The 21748-nt window shown below is 49.9% G+C and overlaps 9 protein-coding genes across 9 annotated transcripts; 3 read left to right on the top strand and 6 right to left on the bottom strand.

Annotated features, from left to right (window-relative positions):
- Positions 1-15: 15 nt before the first annotated feature.
- On the bottom strand, positions 16-1311 carry Aud_002094 (uncharacterized protein; the record flags this gene model as incomplete). The annotated part of the gene is made up of 2 exons (XM_043296096.1): positions 16-936; positions 991-1311. 2 exons carry the CDS (start codon positions 1309-1311, stop codon positions 16-18), a joined length of 1242 nt encoding a protein of 413 aa, XP_043152031.1.
- A 692-nt stretch (positions 1312-2003) lies between these two features.
- On the top strand, positions 2004-4208 carry Aud_002093 (ABC1 kinase family protein; the record flags this gene model as incomplete). The annotated part of the gene is made up of 3 exons (XM_043296095.1): positions 2004-2546; positions 2605-3947; positions 4031-4208. 3 exons carry the CDS (start codon positions 2004-2006, stop codon positions 4206-4208), a joined length of 2064 nt encoding a protein of 687 aa, XP_043152030.1.
- Positions 4209-5040: 832 nt separating this feature from the next.
- Aud_002092 (holocytochrome c synthase CYC3) lies at positions 5041-6147 on the bottom strand (the record flags this gene model as incomplete). The annotated part of the gene is made up of 3 exons (XM_043296094.1): positions 5041-5290; positions 5349-6007; positions 6064-6147. 3 exons carry the CDS (start codon positions 6145-6147, stop codon positions 5041-5043), a joined length of 993 nt encoding a protein of 330 aa, XP_043152029.1.
- Positions 6148-6689: 542 nt separating this feature from the next.
- Positions 6690-8704, bottom strand: Aud_002091 (uncharacterized protein; the record flags this gene model as incomplete). The annotated part of the gene is made up of 4 exons (XM_043296093.1): positions 6690-7482; positions 7534-7658; positions 7751-8079; positions 8239-8704. The coding sequence occupies 4 exons, from the start codon at positions 8702-8704 to the stop codon at positions 6690-6692; spliced, it is 1713 nt and encodes a 570-aa protein (XP_043152028.1).
- A 1852-nt stretch (positions 8705-10556) lies between these two features.
- On the bottom strand, positions 10557-11515 carry Aud_002090 (ubiquitin-conjugating enzyme E2; the record flags this gene model as incomplete). The annotated part of the gene is made up of 3 exons (XM_043296092.1): positions 10557-11283; positions 11353-11432; positions 11489-11515. 3 exons carry the CDS (start codon positions 11513-11515, stop codon positions 10557-10559), a joined length of 834 nt encoding a protein of 277 aa, XP_043152027.1.
- Positions 11516-11861: 346 nt separating this feature from the next.
- On the top strand, positions 11862-13641 carry sam50 (SAM complex subunit SAM50; the record flags this gene model as incomplete). The annotated part of the gene is made up of 4 exons (XM_043296091.1): positions 11862-11894; positions 11975-12091; positions 12187-12373; positions 12428-13641. The coding sequence occupies 4 exons, from the start codon at positions 11862-11864 to the stop codon at positions 13639-13641; spliced, it is 1551 nt and encodes a 516-aa protein (XP_043152026.1).
- A 317-nt stretch (positions 13642-13958) lies between these two features.
- On the top strand, positions 13959-15015 carry Aud_002088 (transporter YIP1; the record flags this gene model as incomplete). The annotated part of the gene is made up of 2 exons (XM_043296090.1): positions 13959-14306; positions 14413-15015. The coding sequence occupies 2 exons, from the start codon at positions 13959-13961 to the stop codon at positions 15013-15015; spliced, it is 951 nt and encodes a 316-aa protein (XP_043152025.1).
- Positions 15016-15356: 341 nt separating this feature from the next.
- Positions 15357-17750, bottom strand: Aud_002087 (putative ubiquitin fusion degradation protein (Ufd1); the record flags this gene model as incomplete). The annotated part of the gene is made up of 1 exon (XM_043296089.1): positions 15357-17750. The coding sequence occupies one exon, from the start codon at positions 17748-17750 to the stop codon at positions 15357-15359; it is 2394 nt and encodes a 797-aa protein (XP_043152024.1).
- A 599-nt stretch (positions 17751-18349) lies between these two features.
- Positions 18350-20371, bottom strand: Aud_002086 (uncharacterized protein; the record flags this gene model as incomplete). The annotated part of the gene is made up of 4 exons (XM_043296088.1): positions 18350-18431; positions 18495-18610; positions 18679-18726; positions 18797-20371. 4 exons carry the CDS (start codon positions 20369-20371, stop codon positions 18350-18352), a joined length of 1821 nt encoding a protein of 606 aa, XP_043152023.1.
- Between the last annotated feature and the right edge of the window lie 1377 nt (positions 20372-21748).

The raw sequence follows: 21748 nt of genomic DNA, 5'->3' as shown, positions 1-21748 counted from the left end.
TCAGCAACCAGACACTCAGGAAACTTTGGGACAAATCATTTCTTTCGCGTACGCCTCGTACCGTTGAAGAATATCGGTAGAGTCCAGATCTTCGGCGCCTGCGTCCGCCGAGTAATGTGCCGCCAACCCTTTGCCATCGATGATAGTGCGTTTGGTAGGCTTATTGGCATTCTCCACAAATCCGAATGGTACGTAGGAACTTACGTGGAGGATGCTAGACTGCACCGCATTCGCATCAGCATCCCAGAAGCACAGAAGATTCGGGCTGACGTCTGCAGGATTGCTCCATTTGGGGAATTTGTATCGGTGAAGTTCGTCCAATTCAAGGTGGTGCAGGAAAGAGTAATGCTGTTGAGCTTTGACAGTCCAATCAGTAAAGCCCGGTCCATCAGTGGTGTACATGGATGTGCTGATCGGAGTCCGATCGACCTGTTCATCATCTGAAAGGAGCCAGCGATGCTTGTTGCCGGGAGGAGCAAATCCTTTTAGGACTCGGAAATCTTCTGGTCCCGTCCACGGCGGAAGATTTGAAGTACGCCAATCCAGATCTGCTGCAGGTGGCAGTTGCGCAGCTGCCGAAGCCTGATGAAAAACTTCTGGGAGGTAGGGCAAAGCAATCCCGGAATGACTGTGAAGTGCCTCAAGAGCTGCGTGGTTGATGACATTGGCAGAGACCACTAACGAATTCGAGTTGTCAAGCATTGTTCTGACAATGGTTGGAATGGTGTGGTCTTCCAGAAAGACAACATCGCCGTCCAGCCAGACGAACAGTGTACGACTATTCGGTTCCCGGAAAACATCAGCTGGCGATGTCCAAATGCTGTAGGCGGACGTCTCTCGGACAATCGAGGCCAGCCATTCAAGACTCGCTGTATCATTCGACTGCGGAATAAAAACCACTTTGTCAAGGAACCCATGATTGTTGGCAAGATGTTTCTGAGGCCAATCAGTTCAACCAGTTCGTCACAACAGGAGAAGATCCAACAATACCTGCAGATAACAGTCCAAAACAGACGTCTGCTCATGATGTTTGTAGGGTACCAGTGCAACGATGTCAAACCCCGCTGGTTTCTCAAAATGACCAACACCACGGGAATACGCATGAAAGGGGCCGGAGGAGGTTCTGCGGGATAGCAGTGAAAGCAGCCCTACTTCAATGAGTGAAGGATAACAGCTGCATATGCTGATGAACACAATAAGCATGCTGGTATAGGTGATGGCACCCCACTTCAGTATATTGGTCCATGTCAGGTCCCTCGAGCCATCCTCGTTTTGCGATTCTATATCTCCGAGCTTTTCGAGGCGACTCATACTGGACTGGCATGACCGTGCCTCAAGGGTATTCAACAGGATCAAGCAGGGGAAGTCTCATGCCTGAAGACCAAAGTCCAATATCTCCGCCTAGGTACTCGTCTGGATACTTTAAAGGCATGACGACCGGCAAACACTACAGCCAATAGGTAGCTATAGTGGAGTGTGAAAACATTGCTGTTTGCGGGCATCGCAACAGAGAGACCCAAAAAATCAGTCAGCGAGCTCAGTACCGTTTTGACCAAGTAATATCTACAGACACAGCGAGAGACTGCCTGCGCCGGAACAGGTAATAATGGTGGTAATCAGGTGGTTGGTGGCTGGAAACGCCTGGATTCTGGAATGTGGCCCATCGAAGAACTACCTTAGATAATTAAGTCAACAGACCGACCGTAATACGGAACCGATCCACCTCTCAGAGATGTAGAGTAATAGCTTCTGAGCCCTCAATGTCAACTCTCATCCCATGAATCATCGTGACGATTGGAGAGAAAGGAAATGTTCCTGATCCGATGCTGCCGATGACGTCGTGACACGTGCGGCGCCCGCCTTGGGTTGGTCTCTCTCTCCGGTCCTCCACCAGGCAATATCACATCAACCTTCCCATGGCGGCCTTCAGGTTCACCCGGAAGCCTTGATCTACTCCTCGATGACTTTTCTGGGTCCGAAAAGGCTTTCCCTTGCATGATAATATGAGGACGGCCACCCTCTTTGGCCGTTTCTTTTGGTGCCGAGGTGGTGGAAGTCCGCAACTACTAACCCGCTTTGCAACGCCATTTCGGTTCCGCTCAAAACATACGCCATGGCCTCCAGGTCCGTGGAGATCATTTCACAGGAAGGCGCCCGTTGGAAGAACGGTACTGTTTGCGGCTCTGACGCCGGTCGCCTTCTTAGAGTTGGCGGAGAATGGAGATGGTCATGACAAGACTGGCGAGATGCAGATGCTAGAAGTTTCGCGTCAAGAGATTCGTAAAAGTGTCTCCGAGGATGCGCGCGGCTTGACGAAACTCTGTCAAGAACTCTTTGTCTTTTGGTACTGCTACATATACGACCCAATCGCTACGGGTTTTCGGTTCGTCCATTTGGCGTTTGTTTTCATTCCTGTTATCATTACAGTGCCTGCTATATGGTTTGGACGGCGACTCGAAGGTGGAAAGGGGGAGCGGGCAGGAGCCGTTTGGTGGTACAGCTTTCTAGTTCGGTCAATGGAGCGTGCTGGTCCAGCCTTCATCAAGGTGAGCGCCCATCGTACATGAGTTGGCTACCAGGCGCTTACTGACTACCTCCTAATAGCTCGGACAATGGGCTGCGTCGCGCACCGATATCTTTCCGCCGGAAATGTGCAACATTATGTCTTCACTACATTCCCATGCTCCTGCGCATTCGTTGCATCAGACTAAAAAGACGATAAGCAAGGCTTTCAATGGTCTACCATTTGAGGAGATTTTTGAGGAGTTCTACGAGGAACTGCTAGGAGTTGGGGCTATTGCTCAAGTATACAAGGCAAAGCTCAAACCGAGCCTGGCTGTGATGGACGATCAGGCTCTGACCCTTGAGGACAGAAGCTTCCGCGGAAAGGTAAGAAAGAATGTCGATGTTCTGGTAAAGAGTTCGCCTCGACGGGTTCCGTCATCCTACGTAGCCATTAAAGTGCTCCATCCAAAGGTTGAGCGCGTGATCCGAAGGGATTTGCGAATCATGTCTTTCTTCGCATCGCTGATTAATGCCATCCCCACAATGCACTGGTTGTCCTTGCCAGACGAAGTACACCAGTTTGGGGAGATGATGAAACTACAACTGGACCTCAGAATCGAGGCATCCAACCTTGTGATCTTTCGCCAGAAGTTCAAATCACGAAACACCGCTTGGTTTCCCTACCCATACTTGGATTACACCACACGCGAAGTACTTGTCGAAGAATTCGCCCAAGGGATCCCCTTGGAGACTTTCTTGGACGTTGGAGGGGGTGTTTACCAGCAAGAGATCGCAAACGAAGGTCTGGACGCGTTCCTTCATATGCTTCTGATCGACAACTTTGTTCACGCTGATTTGCACCCGGGGAATATAATGGTCCGATTTTATCAACCGGCTGAGCTAGATTTATCACTCGGCAAGCGCAGTCGGGTTTCAGATGCGCCAACTGCCGCCGAAGCTGATGTAACCGAGACTGTACTGGCACGATTGAGGCCGCACGCCCATAATCGGGAGGCCTGGAACGCTGCTCTTTCCCAGCTGAATACTGAGGGCTATCGCCCCCAGCTCATTTTTATCGACACTGGCCTAGTGACCCAGCTCAACGAGACCAACCGGAGAAACTTCCTCGATCTGTTCCGAGCGGTAGCCGAGTTTGACGGGTTCAGAGCGGGCCAATTGATGGTTGAACGGTGCCGTCAGCCGGAAGAAGTCATCGACGCGGAGGTCTTCGCGCTGAAAATGGAGCACCTGGTCTACAACATCAAATCCCGGACATTCGCATTAGGCAATATCAAAATTGGGGACGTGCTGAGCGAGGTCTTATCCATGGTTCGAAGCCATCACGTTCGGCTCGAGGGCGATTTTGTCAATGTTGTCATCTCTATCCTTCTTCTCGAAGGCATCGGTCGAAGTCTGGATCCAGCCCTGGATCTCTTCAAGAGGTAGGTTGATTCTTTTGTCTCTCTGTTGATATCAGGGGTCTTCTCGGCCCAACTATTCCACAATCCATGACTAATTCAAACAGTGCTCTTCCGATCTTGCGGCAGCTTGGTTCCGGTGCGACTCTTCTCAGCTCCGTCCGTTCGGGCGATACTTCGATGCTTCGTGTCTGGGTTGGTCTCGAGGCGCGTGGCCTCCTCCAGGCTAGTATTGAGAGTGTGGAGCAGTGTGTGAAATATGACCTGTTGTCTCCAAACATATAACGGACGGAGAAACAGCGGCCCCTCACGTTTCATCTAGAATTGTTTTTCTACTTACACAAAATTCGGACACTGGCCGGAGTCCAAAGGTAATATTTACGTTTCCAGGTCTTACGGGTACTGCCTCGATTATGCGATGCAAACGCTGCAATGATTGATGCTTCAAAGTCAGTTCTCGAGATTTTCAGAAGTTGCCAGCTGATTCCTCCAGTCGACTGCAGCAAGCTCAAGCAGTCTCTGGTCGTCAAGAGTGAGAGCCTCACTCAATCGATTTCCAAACCCAGTGATATTCATGAAACCCTGCTCCTGTCATATAAAGGTTCTTCGCCGTACTACTGCTGATGGTGGTTTGGCTCGTGATATGTACATTGACTCGATGAACAAATAGTGATCTAGTTAAATAGACATCCCAACCATGCATACTCGTCTGCGATCAAAAAAGGAAATCGATCGCTCCTACGATTTTGTGCTCGGTAAATTAGAAGTGTCTGTGTATATATGCTCTTGCGACACATTAATATTTCTGTATAGTACAATGCCCTAGAGACCGGTGAGAGGAGATGGCGGAAGGAAAACAGAGAAAAGCATATGAGCCCATACTCAAACAAGACCGGATACCACTAAACTCCATTACCAATTGCTTGTATAAGCAGGAACGCGCATTCAAGCATGTGCACGTGAAGCGAAGAGATGAATAACAGCAAAAGAAGTGATGTCGAGAATTGAATGGTTCGTCCAACTGTCAGAGTCGCCCGCGCTCTCAAGTATTTCCCCATAAGAAAAATGTCGGTTCATCCAATCGTACGCTTTTGCGTGTTGGCCGCAGAGCGTGTTATTATGGATTATTGTTCTCTCGCACGGCACCGCCGCTGGCTCTCCACCAAACGTCGCCGCCCCATCTCATTAGACGCTCAACGGCCGCCGTTGGGGTGTCTAAAGCTGGTCTGATGTCGAGGTAGAATACTGGCTCACCAGTTGGCTCGGGAGGACCGGAATAGTAATCAATCACGTAGCGGACTTCTTTGGGACCAGACGGCGTCTGTCGCAGGACAAACCAATCATGGCGATCAAAAGGTGGATTTGTTCTGTAGGATATTCCGTGTAAGCACGGTCTCAAAGTCAATGGAAATCATTCTCACTCACTCAAACTTCGCGGGATACAGCCGTCCTAGAGCTTGAAGTATTTGCGCCTTGGGGGTAAGCTCTTGTGGCCGACCCTTGAACCTGAGGAGTCGAGGTTCACTGGCTGGATCGATATTTCCGGTCATCTCCTGCTTCATTGCTTCTAAGGCAATGCCTTGCTCTCCCTTTCGGCACTTTTCCCATGCTTGCCCCAGGCCTTTGGCAAATATGCGCTCCCATCCAACTATTTCAGCCCAGGCACCTTCATTCAGGAAATTGTGGACCGCCACCATAGCTTCGACGGCATCCTGTGGCGTGTCGGTGTAACCTTTACGGAGCATGGCGTTGTACATTTGCTGGGGGGAGGGGTACTCCCATGTGCCGTCTGCATCGCCTCTAGGTATGGAGGAAGGCTCTCGTTCCACCGGCAGGTCTACAGTTTGATTCGGTGCTCGCTCTTGAGAAATCGAGGAGAACATGTAGTTAAGAGGGTTCAGCTTTGACAAAGTCGATCTAGTTTCGGGAGCGGGAGGCCGAGGAGAGTCCGTCACGGTAGTTTTCGACTGTACATAGAACGGAGAGTCTGCGGACCGAACAGGGCAGGAGCTGGAGGTATCAGACCGAGCAGACGGCGAAGACAAGGCTGGAGGAGCGTTGGAAGCATGCATGGGACATCCTGGCTGCATGAAGTTGATTAGAATGTTTCTGGGAGGTGCCAACAGGATCTTGTACTCACTGGAGGGGACGCATCAGAGGAAGCCAGAGGATTTGGTGCCACAGGCGTTGGCTTTGGCTGCGGATCTGCCCAAAACCAACCCATATTGGAGGTGCTATTACAGTATAAATAGCAAAGAAGAAGATATTGAGGCTGAAGATTTAATTTCAAATTCGCTCGAGTGTTGAAGCACGGATGAATCAATGGAGTATATTTCCTACAGTTTAACATCCAAAAAACTTTCGGCCAGATGACATAATAATAATGTCCGGCAAGAAATAACTAGATCCTCGGATAAATCGGTCCGTAACCTTATCATGTCCTTATCACGTGATTATATAAATCAACGAGCCAATCATGTTGATGGCATACGGAAGAGAGGATGAGGAAATCCACCAGCTGTGATGGATGAGGTATACAGGCATTTATCCATTACGGCAGCGATGTTTAGTTGCTATGAATTTCGCTTCTGATTCAATTCACTTGATAATATGCTTTGATCTTTCACTACACTAAGGCATGCTTAGAGGTCTAAGTCGGTATAGCTCGGATTTCATGGCTTTGATAGCTTTATATACGCTTTGCTACTTGGAGTGTGACACAAAATGAATGCTTCTGGGTACCCAAATGCTGCCTGGAAATCCAGATCAGTCCCATGGCGATGAGCTGGAACACATCCCGATACATCGTTCCGAAAGGACTCCGATTACAGCCTCCTCCCAGGCTGATTTCCAGATTGCTCCGTGAATATCAGGTAGATAGAAATAGTCCGCCAAAACGTCCGCTACATGTTCCCATTTCTGCCAGCCACGAAGCATGGCCAACTGAGCAAGCCGGTCAATGAACCAGGAATGTTCCACCTGTCCGGCTGAACCTTGAGCCCCGATGAATAGCATCCACGCGAGTAGTCCGTATATGTCCTTGGGAGACTTTGGTCCTAATAATAGTGAGCAACTGCTCATAGATGCTTTCAAGTGCTTAGTCAGGGCGCGACCCAGCCCACTCGATGGTGGTGATACTATAAGAAACTGATTGAGAAAGCAGATACAGGCGACTCTGGTGGCAGCTTCAATAGGACTGATGTCCAGTTGTGTTCCAAAAGGTGAGCTTTGATGGCCATCGGTGTATATATAAGAAAGGAGCCGGTGTTCAGTCTCGCAATTTACCACGCGAAAAAGCTCATGATCCTCAGGATAAACAGAGGCGGGTCTCTTCCTGTAGGCCTGACTGTAAAGAACTATATCACGCATCACATGTAAGATTCTCAGTAGAGGAAGACTGAGAAGGTTATTGGCAAAGAAGGCTGCACCCAGCCTCGTTAACACCGACGAAGCGGGTGGTCTAATCCGTTGTTGAACACTAGACGGAACTGGTCGGAAATCCCAGGGAAGAGGGAACAATGGCTTGGTCATGAGGCCCGACGCCGCTTTCACATCGGACCTGATCTCACAATTAACACGATCCCTGAATATTTGGGGTGCCACTACATACGTGATGATGGCTGCCAGCATCGAAGATTGGGTAATGCCATCTGCCATGAGGCCTCCCCGCAACTCCACCATGCGTTTCAAGCCTCCTAGATGTATTCGAGCTTCGTCGAACATGCCTATGATCAGCTGCGGAGGATTAGAAAAAAGACTCGACATCTAAATATGGGCATCTAGCGCAAGGTCGAAAGGAAGAGCTAGAGCAAGAAGGTAGCCCTTACTGTACTTGTCAGCAGATTGACCATCGTGTCAAACGATTCATCGCTCAGTGCACGATTAGAATCACACATTTTAGCGTTCATCTCTTGCATGCATCTGACTTTCATAAAATAGTAATCTGCGTCGGGTTCGATTTGGCGAGAGCTATCCGGTACACGGGAGAAACCGATGTGATATTCATCCAATACAGCTCTATGAGCCGCACACATAGTCATTAAACCAAAAAAGCTTCCTGGATCCGAGAATGCTGATTTGACCATCAATCCAGTCTCAGCCTGCTCGTTGATCATATGCTCCTCCGGAAACGTCATTGGAACAAAGACAGACTTCCCTTCTCGACGCTAAACGTTAGCCAGGTGTCGGAGGAATGTATCTCAAGTCTTCCTCCCGATTGCAGCTATTGCAGGAAGTTCTGCCGTGCCAACACCAGAAAGCTTCGTGCGGCAATTGATGGCACAGTGTGGTGAAGGTAAAAGACCAGAACACTCACAATAGAAGACGAGACGAGCAACCCTCGACGGGGCCTGATCGGCACCTGGCAGTGAAACAAATGGATCAAGAAGCCAAGATGGTGAAAAAGCCAGAGGGCTGGGCGCAGGAGTCGGTGGCGCTGAATAACCAGCTCTCCATACGATCGGTCGCCGTCGTCCTTGTACGGATCTAAGATGGCTATGGGCGGGATTGGAGTCTGCCAGCGAGGAAGATGCGGGTAATGGAGAAGCCACCCCTGCTTCTAACAGATACTCCGACGTGGCGCTTTCCACCTGCGGTGAAATCGACGTAGACGGTGAAGGTTGTTTTAGACGGGATTCGCGCTTTGGGACTCTCTTCAAGCCAGCAAGTCGCTCTCGCCTGCGCACGTCACGCATAACATGAGAGCGAATGGCTTTGCGCGCATTGGCGTCTTTAATTCTCTTGGAGCTCAGATCATCGTCATGGTCGATGAAGGTGAACATTGGGCGGTCAATCGCAGCAGGATGGATGGGGCTCGATGCTGGACGATTCGTAGTAAGCAACCGGATTATTCGATTTGACTTAATCTGACATCAAACTGCTATCCTGTAGTGTGTGACACCTGATTGATAGGAATATTGGTCGTGAAGCTGGGTATGCCAGCGAAGTAGCAATGGATCTGTTGCACAGAAACAAAGAATTTCATAGATTGCGGAATAAATCAGGGGAAAGGGTCATCGCCATCTCGAGCTCTCTGGCTCAGGTACACAGTAATCGCCAGGCAATGCAACATTCCTTGTTTAGAGGACTTCTCAGAATAGTATTATACCAGCTTCAATTTTGTATACAAGACAGTTTCAAGCCGTTAAGCAGACGACAGAAGAGATACGATAAGGGTAGAGATCTGAAAGGGAATAAAATTTGATGCGCCATGTGGGAATATCCTATAATGGGCACTGCAGACGACAGAATAGAAGAACGAACCTTTGGATTCATGAAGGTTGGGAACCCCCCGAACCTCATGATGACGGTCCATTGCCAGGCTTGGAGAGAGCCTCACGAAAGTATCCTAAACAAGTAGCAGTGAAGGTTAAATTATCAACCTACTGCCCCAGGAACCTGCAAGTGCAACTCCGACACGGGGGCACAAGCAGCGGCCATGCAGCAAGTGCTAGTATGGCTACTCGAGGACGAAGTAATCTGTGAGATGGAAGATCTTATTGGGGCACAGTGTGTATGTCGTTAGCACTTATGCAGTCCCACAACACATGAACACGTGTGAGTACTGTATGATGATCATATCATGATACAGATTAATAATAATCATGATAAGAATGGGTTGAAGGTGAGATGAACAGGCAACGAACGATCCAAGATGGACGAAAGTTGCCAAAGAGTGAGAGAGGATACGAATAATGGGAAGTGATCTATCATAGGAGTAAGATACCTCGACTAGAGAGGTACTTCTATCAGCACTACTCTATAGTTATCTAATATATTATCTATAATTATTACTCAGTCCAGCCTCAGCGCTATCGACTGTAGTGTAACTTTCTCTTGTCCGGTACCAACTTTGTCATAATGCATCTCTTCCTATCATTGTCGATCTTTTAGAAGAATTCGCCTTGTTCCAAACTTTGGTTGCAATCATCATAATCATCGCCGTTGTTGCCTTGCAGGATCGCGGATGAACTGCTTTGCCTCCTTTTCTATCAATAGATATCTAAATATTGACCTACTCTACGCTATCCACTGAATTATGCTGCCATAATTTCCTAGATAGATGTCATCATCATCATCATCATCATTCCTAATCGTATATACATCATGTCTACGCCCCCTTTGCCCCATTCGTGTAACCTCAACCAAGTGGCTTTATCACCCGGTCGCTGCTCTCACAATAAGCTCAAGGTCCCCACATCCATATGGACGAGATCAACAAAATAGAGAATTCTTTTCCCTAATAACTACGGACAAATAGTACGAAGGTTCAGTCCTTGCTATTCACAGTTTAATTGAAGTACATCGTCGATGGGCAAATTTGACCATCATCAGAGCTCCGGACGCCATGCCTTGTCTAGAACGCCTCAGAGATCATGTAAAACCGACAAACCTTCAGTATGCAATCCCAATAGCTGCAGAACTATCGTGCAATGTAGCCAGTCGCCCAGAAATGAAATAAAGAATGAGGATAACAGCACCATTACATGAGTGAGGAATAAAGCCACAATGAAACAAAGGAAAAATCTGACAAAACGAGGGGTCTAGTCGCTAGCTGTTTCCTTTCGCTGAACCGATTTCAAAGACCCGCGGTGCTCTCTGAGGTGCGAAAAAGAAAACAAATCTCGGAAAAGTTCAACCTTGAACATCGTTGACCAGCCTGGTAAGAAGTGCGTAGCCGAATATGAGGGCGAGACCAATCCAGATTTTGTTTCGACGAGCCCAGCTCTGACCTGCTTCTCGTGCGACCTGGCCACCCTCCATTACCGCGCCAAGTCCAGGCGCGCTGGCGTTTGGACGCCTGCGGAGTGCGCTTGTCTCTGGAGAGCACTTTGTGACTGAGGAGTTAGGGTCGGGTATCAGTTGCCCAGTGTTCGTATCAATGCGGTTTTCTCTCATCCATTGCCAATTCTCTTGATCTAGCTCCGGCCATTCGCTGCGGAACTTGAAGCCGCCATCTCCAGCCTTCACATTGTTGATTCCCCTCGCTGTGGGAGTCACTCCCGGGGTTGCGCTGATGTGAGAACCTCCACCTGTAGAGTTCCACCACCTTGAGCGCGCAGCCAACACTCTCCGTTCCGCCTCTGAGGCACTGACACTACCGGTTGTCATTTCTTCACTAGTCATGAAGGATAGAAGCCCGATCAGAATGGTGGAAACCTCCCAGGCTGGATTAAAGGACTTGGGATGAAAGTCACTGATACTAAGGCACAGGCGAGACGAAGGTTGAAACCGGCCACTTGGAGTGTGCATACGGATTGCCGGGGGCGCAAACGGGTACTCGGGAGGAAACATCAATGTGCCCCAGTATTGACCATTCTCGTAAGGTGTTCCGGGAGGACCAGTGAGAATATAATGCCATCTAGTCTCTTTTAGTCACCTTATTTTCATATATTAAGCAATGGATATGATGGAAGCACGGAAGACTTACTCGAGAATGTTGGACTCCGATGGATGCGCCACAATGTATGGCGGAGGATTCTTTTGAATGTTTTGATACTCGCGGGTGAGCTGGAAATTGTCAGAGCAAATTCAAAGGTACAATACTGTGTTGTAGATGAACGAACTCGCTTGTACGCTGCTTTCGTCGCCATCTTTGAGTGATGAATGAAATGATCTCCGTCACTTTCGGGGCTTGATAAAGTCGAGGGAGGGGTCCGGCTCCAGACACAATAACGCCAAATAGAGCAAAGTGAGCTGAGGGTATTAAAATTAAGACCAACAAAATCAAATGATATGAAAGAGAGAATAGGAAGGGTAGAATAGCCTCTGTTACCTGTATGATGAATTCTGCGGAGTGTCACTGATGTATGCGCTTGTAGTCCGAGGGGCGGTTATCAGTCACGTGAGGGTTATGGCTTCATTCTTGCGGCCGCGAGCATCTCGAAGACAACCGAAAAAGGACTGTACGAGGTCTCTTTGGCCATTGCAGCCGCAGCAATGTCCTCACCACTCTCCGCTGAAGATGAAGACGTATGTGAAATCATCGAAAATGTTCAAGCCCGTCTGTATAAGAGTATCAACTGATGCTCGCGTGTCATTTCATCATGTAGATCTTCGAGCGTCTTCAACAGCGAGCCGACCCGAAAGTACTTGAAGAGCAGCAGCAGGCCATCAACGAACGAGTTCATGCTATCTACCAAAAGGCGCAGATGCGTCTTGGAGAGCTGGTATGCCCTCAATTTCCTCTTATTTTATGCGATTCAATCTGCAATGAACGCCGGCCGAATACCTGGTTTACTGACCAACCTCTACATAATACCAGATCGACCAGAACTCAACTCTCCCATGCGCCATATCGTCGGTCCAAGTGCTTAATGCGACTCATACACGCAGAAGGTTCCTGCAGTCTATATTCGACCCACTTTTAAGCGTCAATCAATCACGGCCCTATACTCTCTCTGAGGCATTGCGGGAGATCTCATCTCGTGCAGACAAGCTCGCGAAATTCGGTTTGTCACTTTGACATGAAATAGTGTATTGGGCAGTTTCTGATATGCTCACAGACATCTTTCAGCAACCGATTTCAGTGTATATCGACCAGTCACCAGATGCGAACCCGCAAAATGGAATACCCAACATTGATGTCTTTTTCTCTGTTAAGGAAAAGTCCCGTGTACTCCTCAAGACGGGAACTGATCTTGGAAACACTGAAGGCTCGGCTTATGGAAATCTCCTCTGGCGCAATGTTTTTGGTGGTGCAGAGACTCTCAACCTGAATGCTTCTATGGGCACTAGGACGAGGTCTGCCTATCAAGCTGCTTTCGAAACCCCCCTTCTTAGCAATCCGGATTTCCGCTTCGAACTTGGTGGTATTGCGAGTTCGACGCAGAAGTCATGGGCGAGTCATGAAGAAGTACTAAAGGGTGGCTGGAGCAAGCTCCGCTGGCTCAGCCAATCCGGTCATCGCCATGAGATCGGATACAATGGTTTCTGGAGGCAGATTACGGGACTGGCTGAGAACGCCTCGCCCACGGTCCGGGCTGATGCAGGGGACAGTGTAAAGAGCAGTATTTTCCACAGCTGGATCGCTGATCGAAGAGATAACCCTCTCCTTCCATCCCGTGGCTACTACGCCAAGGCCTTCAACGAATTGGCCGGATGGGGACCCCTGAAGGGAGACGTCTCATTTTGGAAATCGGAGGTCGAAGCCCAGGGAGCAATTCCCATTCCAATCCCCGGAATTAAAGGTGACAGCGGCATCAGCTTCACAACCGGTTTCCGTGCGGGTCTTCTGTATCCTTTGGGACTGGACTCTGATTCCCGACCTCAGCTATCTCGCATCAATGACCGCTTCCTGCTCGGAGGCCCGACGGACGTCCGCGGCTTCCGCCTCTGTGGACTTGGTTCTCACGATGGAGCGGATGCTGTAGGAGGCGATGTGTATGCTGCGGGAAGTGCGAATCTACTCCTCCCTCTTCCTCGAGTCGGTGCGGACAAGCCTCTACGGCTGCAGGCGTTTGTGAACGGTGGCCGCCTGCTACCCCTGCGTACTTTGCAGAAGGAGGCTCCCACAAACAGCGCAGAAGTGAAAGACGCCATGGCTACTACGATTTCAGAGCTAGGAAATGGACTGCCTAGTGTTGCGGCAGGCATTGGCCTCGTGTACGCCCACCCTGTTGCACGATTTGAGCTGAACTTCTCGCTCCCACTGGTGTTGCGGAAGGGTGAGGAGGGCAGAAAGGGACTGCAACTCGGAATCGGTATCAATTTCCTGTAGAAAATATGTACTATGCATCAATTTTGAATAGAAATTTACAGCGTTCAGATCTGATCTAGTTCTTTGTATGGGGAAGCTGGGGCAACTGTCTGACTAAGCACATAGTGGAGGCAAGGGAGCTATTGAACACACAGCCGAAAGCTGTACTGTACGAACCACGACTTCCGCTCCAGGTCGATTTATGAAACTCTTCAAACAAAATTAGTCTATCATACTCCTCAGGCACTATCGCACTCAATTACCTCGGAGTCTCTGAGTCTACCTCTGCCGATCAAGCGCTCGATCGTCCTTGCAGTCCACTCTACATATTGGCCGCGATGGCCCAATACTATCCACAGCAACAGCCCTACGGGTCGCAGGCCTCCCCGCAGAATCTCCAGTTTTATCCTTCATCATACACCTCAGTATCAGGCCACACGACACCATCGCAAGCTTATGGCGGGTTTGGCGGGCCCTCGGGCTCCACTGCTCAGTCATATCCCGTTGGAGGGGTCGGGAGCGGATACGGTGGCTTTGGGTCCCCTGCCGCTGGAGTGAGTGGGAGGATGGGTGAACAGGGCGGATTAAGAACAGGATGGCTGGCGGCATTTGGCACGGAGGGCTACGAAGGGGAGCCGCCGCTGCTGGAGGAGCTGGGGGTAAATTTCGAGCATATCAGGACCAAGGTGGGTGATGGACTGTCCAGTGGTTTGATATCCGGCTGCGCGAAGAATGGAGACGTTGTGTTCGTATTTAGACAGAGAGAGGCTGATCTTTTCGGATCGCTCACAGACACTGACGGTGCTCAATCCCTTTGCTCGGATTGATCAGCATCTCATGGACGACAGCGATCTGTACGGGGCTCTCCTCTACATCGTGCTCTACGGGACATTCCTCCTTCTCTCGGGCAAGGTCTTCTACGGCTACATCTACGGCGTTGCCGTCTTCGGTACCGTCGCCCTGCATCTGATTCTCAGTCTCATGTCGCCCGCTCTCGATACCGCGTCTGCGCCCAATGCCGCAGACCCGTCCAACTACGACCCCCATCACAAGCCTACCATGTCCGACGCCTCTTCCGTGGGTCATTTTTCTGCCACCCTGACGTTTCCCCGGTCAGCCAGCGTTCTCGGTTACTGCTTCCTGCCCTTGGTTTTGACCAGTCTTGTGGGGATTCTGATACCGATGGATACTTTGTTTGGGTACTTGTTAACGACGGCCGCGGTCGGCTGGTGCACGTATAGTTCCTCGGGGATGTTCTGCGCTGTGGCCCGGATGCGTGGTATGAGAGGCTTGGTGGCGTACCCGCTTGCACTGTTCTATGTTGTCTTCGGCATCATGGGGATCTTCTCGTCCCGCGGTAGTGGTACTCTGGCCGCTAAAACGGGCGCCGCTTGAGGGCGAAACCCATCACTGTTCGTTACAAGGTTGGTCGTACTTCTTAGCCGGCCACTCGGGACTCATGTCTGCATGATCTGGTTTTTAGCCTCGTGTATTCTCTCACTGTCGAAATTCTTGTTCTGTGGGGATGAAGAAGCTCCATACTTATGATACATATCCTTTAGCCGATCGGTAAATGAACTTACATATTCTCTTCATAGAAGCAATGACATGAATTAATAGAGGAGATCGATAGATAAAGGTTTCAGGTAGAATGATCATATCATCAAAGCGTTCAATACTTAGGTTCTATATCCATATGACACCCTAGATCGCAGGTCTATGCACACCCAGTCAAATCATCTAATAGAACGTTTGTCCTCATCTTTAGCAGGCGCCCAATTTGTCAACCACTCTCGTGCTTTGTCAAGATCCCCAGCGGTGGCTTCAACAGCAGCAACACACCATGGCAGATCATATGCCTTCCCTCCGGTCATAGCTCCTTCGGCGGCAATCATCTCCGCCAGAATTCGTCGCTGCTGGCCGACTTGATCAGTGCAAAGGTAGAAAGGTGCAGTGTTCGGCGCATCCCTCCGGAGATTGATGGCGTCTATCAGGGGTCGCACCAAGGTCAAGATATCCGCGGCGCTCATCGACGTCGACCCGCCATCGCCGGTGTTGGATGAAAGCCGATGTTGCTTCCCTGTCTTGCAGTACTTGTTCTGACACCAGGGCTTCCCGCATCCTGACATCAGCTGAGAGAGATACCGGCGCTCGATGCGGCGACGAAGTGATTTTCCCTCGGGATCGTATGTATCTACGTAAAGAGGTCCGAAGCAGATACTGCAGAGGCCTAGCGTGTCGGTTCCTGGGGTGATTGTGCTCTGCACTACGCGCGCATCGAGCGTTCTGCCACAATTCTGGTTCAAACAGATACGGGGCGCTGGTCTCGAGACACGCTCGAGATCATGGTGGCGCAGGTGCGTCTTCATATCCCGGAGTCGAATGATTTTGTTGCAGAGATGGCATTCTGTCGTCCGGCCGCCGTCAACCAATTCATGCGGAGTGAGACCGGATAACAACACCTCAGGGTCGAGCATGTCAGGGTCTGTCTCTCCTCTCTGCGGTACAACAAGATGACAGAATTGACATAGAATTGGCTTCTCTGGACATACAGTCGTGCGATGTTGAGCGAGGCTCGGGAGACTGTCGGCTTCGAATCCACAACCAGGACATGAGTGTCTGGTATGGAAGATACCGTCATGCCTATGTTTGCTAGAAAGATCATTACCGTGGGTCGAATCCTGAGGGCAGTGCCAATGATTTTCCCATTCTGGAGAGCGCTTCTGGAAGACATTGCCGCACTGAGGACAGAGCACATTATTGCGCAAACAAAAGTTCTCGTGCAGAACAAGCGTCCTCTGTGGCACCCATTGATGACAGTTCTTGCACTGCACATCGCCGGGTTCATGAGTATCTGACTGGTCTCCCGCCTGTTCCACCCCTTGAACAGTTGAAGAGCTTTGCACGACCCGGATACTATAACGATGTGGTGAGATCTGGGTTGATGCCACCCCGTCACCAGCCTCAGTTTGAGCATACGCATGTACCGAAAGATACAGCGCCTCGGCCCCGTCTAGCTCGACATTTGTTGGCCGGATACGAAGCTTTTTTGACGGTTGGCTTGAGAAGTCGGCAAAAACGTGCTCGTCCAACCTGGGTCGATTCCGCTGACGCGAGGAGAACGGGCTTGCGAACAAATAGATAACTGCGTCATCTATTCCTTCAAGTTCAACTTCGATCATCTCCTCACGATCCCATTTGCTGAGGTCGTAGTCCACGTATTCGCCCGGGATTACCTGGCCAGCGACTGTTTCCCCCAGGGCGAGAACCCCGCCTATTGAGCTGCCCCCTTTGGTGCCGCGAGCACGAGAAGCTTTCTCTAACCGTCTTTGCAATGTCTCTCTTGCCTGGTCTTCAGTTAACGCCACAATGTCAACTTCCAGATCTGTATCCACGACGCAAATGCCGTCGCCTTCGGGTTCCACCTTGTCGACGAGAAATCTAAACAGTTCGTTCCGACTCCCGGACACCGAAAGGAGTTCCCCGGTAGTCAAAGTAGTGAAATTGTCACGTAAATATCGCTCCAGCAAAGCTTTCCAGTCCTCTGGGTCGTATCCAGCTTCGAGAGGGCGTAGGCGAACATAGGTGCCTTTTGGCAACTGCTTGGCATGGACTGTAACTGTGGGGGCTGAATGGCTGGTCGAGCGAACATATTCTGATCTTCCTCCATTGTTCAAATCCGTAGACTGCGCCGTCTCGGTCACATGTTCACCGGTTTGTAATTGGGATAGCTCATCCTCGATGTCAAGAGCCCGTCGTAGAAAAGCGCTGAGACCCACTTCTTCCTCTTCAGCTGAGAACTCCCGTATCCCTGCATATATTGCACGATCATTTTTGGGGTTCACGAGTCGGAAAGTCAGTGGATGAGGTAACTGCTTTTGGCGGTCAAGATGCTGCGCTCGAGCTCGCGATTCGGCGGCGAATGTGTGAGGATTGAACGGGTCAAAGGTACTGGTGTATTGGCGCGAGGAACCCTGAGACGACACATCGCTCAACGGAGCAGCGGCCAGAAGCTGCTCGAGGGCCGATTGTGGCAGTGTAATCTTATCTCCAGGTAACTTGGGTGTGCGCTGTGGTGGAGCAACGAAGAACTGGGATGACCACTGCAATGAATCTTGCTCCCTAGCCATGATTTAGACACGGGACGTTATCAAAAATGGGGCGACAAAAAAGGAATCTGTTGTGAGACATCTTATGTCCCATCAGTGCGCATGCAGTTGAAATCCATCGCCGCCATCGAACAGTTGCGGTTGTTCTGGAAGATGCTCCGCTTATCAATAACAATGCACCTCGTGGGGAAATTTTGCCCCTCCGTATTGATTACGACATCATGCTGGTTGCCTACAAGAAATATACTCAACTCACGGAAGAGTGGACTGTCTCGTCTTGAATTGCGAAGAAAAGAGAGAAATAGCCAGAATGGTGAGAAACAAGAAAAAGAGGGGGAGATGGGGTTTCAAAAGACCTATTCAACGGAGCTCCATTCCCATGGGAAGCAGTTTCAAGAACAGCACGCTTCCCCACAAAGACTGAAACAGGAGAGGACAGCGGAGATTCAAAGTATTCAAGGGGGATATCTAGCGACTGATGGAGTTGAAGCAAGCCGGCTAACCTCAGTCCGCTGTAAATTCAGTTCCAAAAAAATTCACCCGCAACATTCATATCATGGTCATAATCAGTCGTCACAGTGTTCATGTTAAAATGTCAATAGGGGCCTCGCAAAGCTACCTCAACATCCGCGGATATCTCTCGAAAACGTGCTAATAAACTTGCCTAAGCCGATGGCGCGAACTGGTGTTGCACCAGTCACACTGGTACCATTTCAATTAACTTTGCCTTACAGGTTGTCGTTGGGAATCAATTGCAACACCTACCATTGTCGAAGAGCAGCCCTCGTTGTGCTCAATGCAGTATAGTCCTTGGCAGTGTTGGCACGTTCGTTGGCAATCAAGTTTGCATGCGGCGCACTGAAGATACCGTCAGTTGAAAGCTTCGAGATTTTCGTGTTTTCCCCTTTTTCCACTGCCCCCTTCCCGCTCGTTCATGAGAAATGCTTACAGTAGGGCCACATTCCCAGCAATCCTTGCTCACTCCAAGTTCCAGTCTCTAGGATCCTTAGTCAGTGAACTGCCGTATCACCCCGGCTCTGAACATGCGCATATTCAAGCTTGCATACCTGAGACGGGTCATTGCTGCTGAGAGAAGCTCTCATTGCAGTCTGATGCGGTGAAAGATTAGAGCTCACACGTTGTGGATGCGGTAGGCAGTCGGCGCAAAACCATTTGTTGCAACGGTGGCACCAGCGATCGGTAAGGCATTCTGCACAGCGGGCAATCAGGGCAGGATGTTCCGCCCCTGGAAAAAGCGAAGGGCGCTTCGCCGCCACAATAGAGGATGAGTGAAAAGGGGGCGGAGTGAGCAGAGGAAAGGTGTCCTCTGGACCCTGTCCCCAGATCGCTGGACCCTCGGGAGAGCTGTGACAACCGTCACATCCACGAGAACCGAGGGCAACAGTAGCAATCGCTGGACCGAGCAAGTGGCCTTCATTCTGAGACCCATTCTGGCTAACCAACATAGCATTTGGGTCATGTCTTGGCCCACGGCACAGCACGGCGTCAAAAGCGATGATGCCGTGGCATCTCTGAATTGTCTGTGCCCAGCCTTCCTCGATGCTAGCGGTCAGTAACCTGCCGGACGGCGAGTACCAGGCGTTCTGCCGGTAAGTTTCACGGGCCTGGTCATGTTGAGGCGATGGCTGTCTCGCTTCCACCGGCGTTTGACCGGCACACCTTGAACTCCACCAGTTGCGGTACCTGCTTCGTGCTGCAGCTTGTGCCAGATTCGGTGGCGTGAAAAAATAGATCCCTTTCACCCGGGGGGTGCCGGCAGGGCGAGTCGGACGCACGGCATATTGAAGGACTTGCATAAGTTTACGTTCATTCAAATGTTGACACCCTCTGATAGACAGGATGTTCACACTGAAGCGGTCACTCAGCAAAATGTCTGCTATAAGGTCCGCCGGAACCGGTAAACCGTCCAAGATCAAGGTGCGCACGTCCTGTAAAAGCGACTTGTGCTCGAGTTTTGCGAAAATCTTCTTTAAGGGGGCCGAGTAGAACTCGTCCTCGGTAAGAGACTCGTTTATGAGTTCAGTATCCAAGGCCTGACCTCTACCGTCAACTGTCGAACTCCTCTGCAGCTGCGCCCCACGACACCTACTTAGGTCAAGATGCCGAAAGACGTAAGGCGTCTCCATAATCACGGATCGGAGGGCGCGGCATGTTGATGCCAATGAGAACAGGCCCGAAACCGACAAATAAGGAGCAATATGATCAAGGATCAAGCTATTGGACAGCACATCGGTGAGAGATGCTGGCTTTGACGGAATCACGGTCACAGAGCACTGAATCTCCTCCTGGGGAACCTCTTCTTCTTCGGAGGCTACCTGCACCTCCCGAACGACTGGGACAAGGCCTAGTTCCTTTGGTGTCAATCGTCGAGTTCCGTAGTAGAAGTCCGGGGCACGCCCAATGAGATTTTGACGATAGGCGGCGATGGCACCAATGGCAAGCTCATCCCCAGCAGTGAACCTGGGAGGTGCGTTGGGCTGAATTTCCTTGAGAGCAGCCCTGGCTTTGGCCAGCTCATTTTCGAGTAGGTTGATAGTTGATTGTAGGACAGCCGGCATGGCTTTGATGTTAACTGGATCGATGGCAGTGACTAATGAATACCATAGTTCGCCTTCGGCCATCATACACGATTGAACCCCGCGGAGTCGGCCAAAGTTGCAGCAAACAGACCCGATGTGTTAAGAGGAGTTAGGACCTTAGAGACATCGATCAGTTAAAAGGAAGACGAAGTGAAAAGGAGGCGAGGAGTGGCGATTGTAAAAAATAATGACAAACGTTCAATGATATGTGTGCTTGAATGCTGTATATATATATATATATATATATATATATATTAATATTAAGTATAGCCGGATAAATTGGCCACCAGATTGATGTGATAATTAATGATGGTAACATAATACAAGGCAAGATAGCGGTAGTACTGTCAGTACTAGCGTGGGACCATGACTGATGTAGATCATGTAGTAAGAAAATAAGTTGTCTATTCCGAAAGATGGGAAAAAAAAGATGGGGGGTTGCGAAGTCGAATGAGAATTGACATTGAATGCAGCCACTTTCGAAAGATGATACCGGTGAACAATAATGGCAGCAGCCAGTTGTGGATGACGGACGGATGGATGAATCAAAGCTTACCTTCAGTCCTTCAATCATTAACTACCTTGAGACACTAAGGTACCTTAATTGTATGGTCCGGGGGATACGGAGGATGGAGTAGCGAGATACGGAAGGACTAAAAGAGCAAGTCCGGGGAATGCACCATATAACAAGCGAGCTTTGTCTTCTAGAAAGCTGGTGGAAGACTCTGAAGAGCGCAGCGAACGGAGTGGACAGACAAGGGATAAAGTAGCCACTTGGATTGACAAGTAAAGAACGAACTGTTTTTGCTAGAGAAGAGACGGAAGAAGATCTTTATATACTTCGGCATTTAAGAGAGATCCTATCATTTAAGGCACGGAGGTACAGACGTAGGATTTTGATTATTGATTGCATTATGTCGTACAGAAGACACAGAGATAGGAGCCACTTCACTTTTCCGGATAAAATCTGTAGATGAGCCAAGAATGATTGTCGGTTACTTTTTTTTGCCTTAGGGATATTACGATCTCTGATCTTTACTGTGCCAACGATAGGTTAGTACCTATCCAGGTACAGTAAATGGAAAGAAGTTCCATGATAATGAAAAGGGTGAGCCCACTGCGGAGAATGGGAAGAGTCTTAAGTTACGGAGGAATCTCATCCACCAGAGAGGGACTAAAACCAGGGACTAGGGAGACACAGTCCGCTCTATCCGTGTCGGAGAATCTGACGGCGAGAGTGCAGGACTCTTAGAACAGGTAGAGAAGTTGCAGATGATCTGGCAACCGATCAGGAAACAAAGGGAAGCAAGCTATCATTGGTTGGGAGTATTCGGAGAAGGGCGCGGATTTCGTTGATCCTGGCCACATGTGGATAAACTCCAGAATCAGGATGGACTGATAATTAACCTCTATTGACTT

This window comes from Aspergillus udagawae, assembly GCF_001078395.1.
Source record: "Aspergillus udagawae IFM 46973 DNA, scaffold_11, whole genome shotgun sequence".
NCBI classification, from domain to species: Eukaryota; Fungi; Ascomycota; class Eurotiomycetes; order Eurotiales; family Aspergillaceae; genus Aspergillus; species Aspergillus udagawae.
Note: the sequence above shows the minus strand (reverse complement) of the source record. Positions and strands in the feature narration are given on the sequence as shown.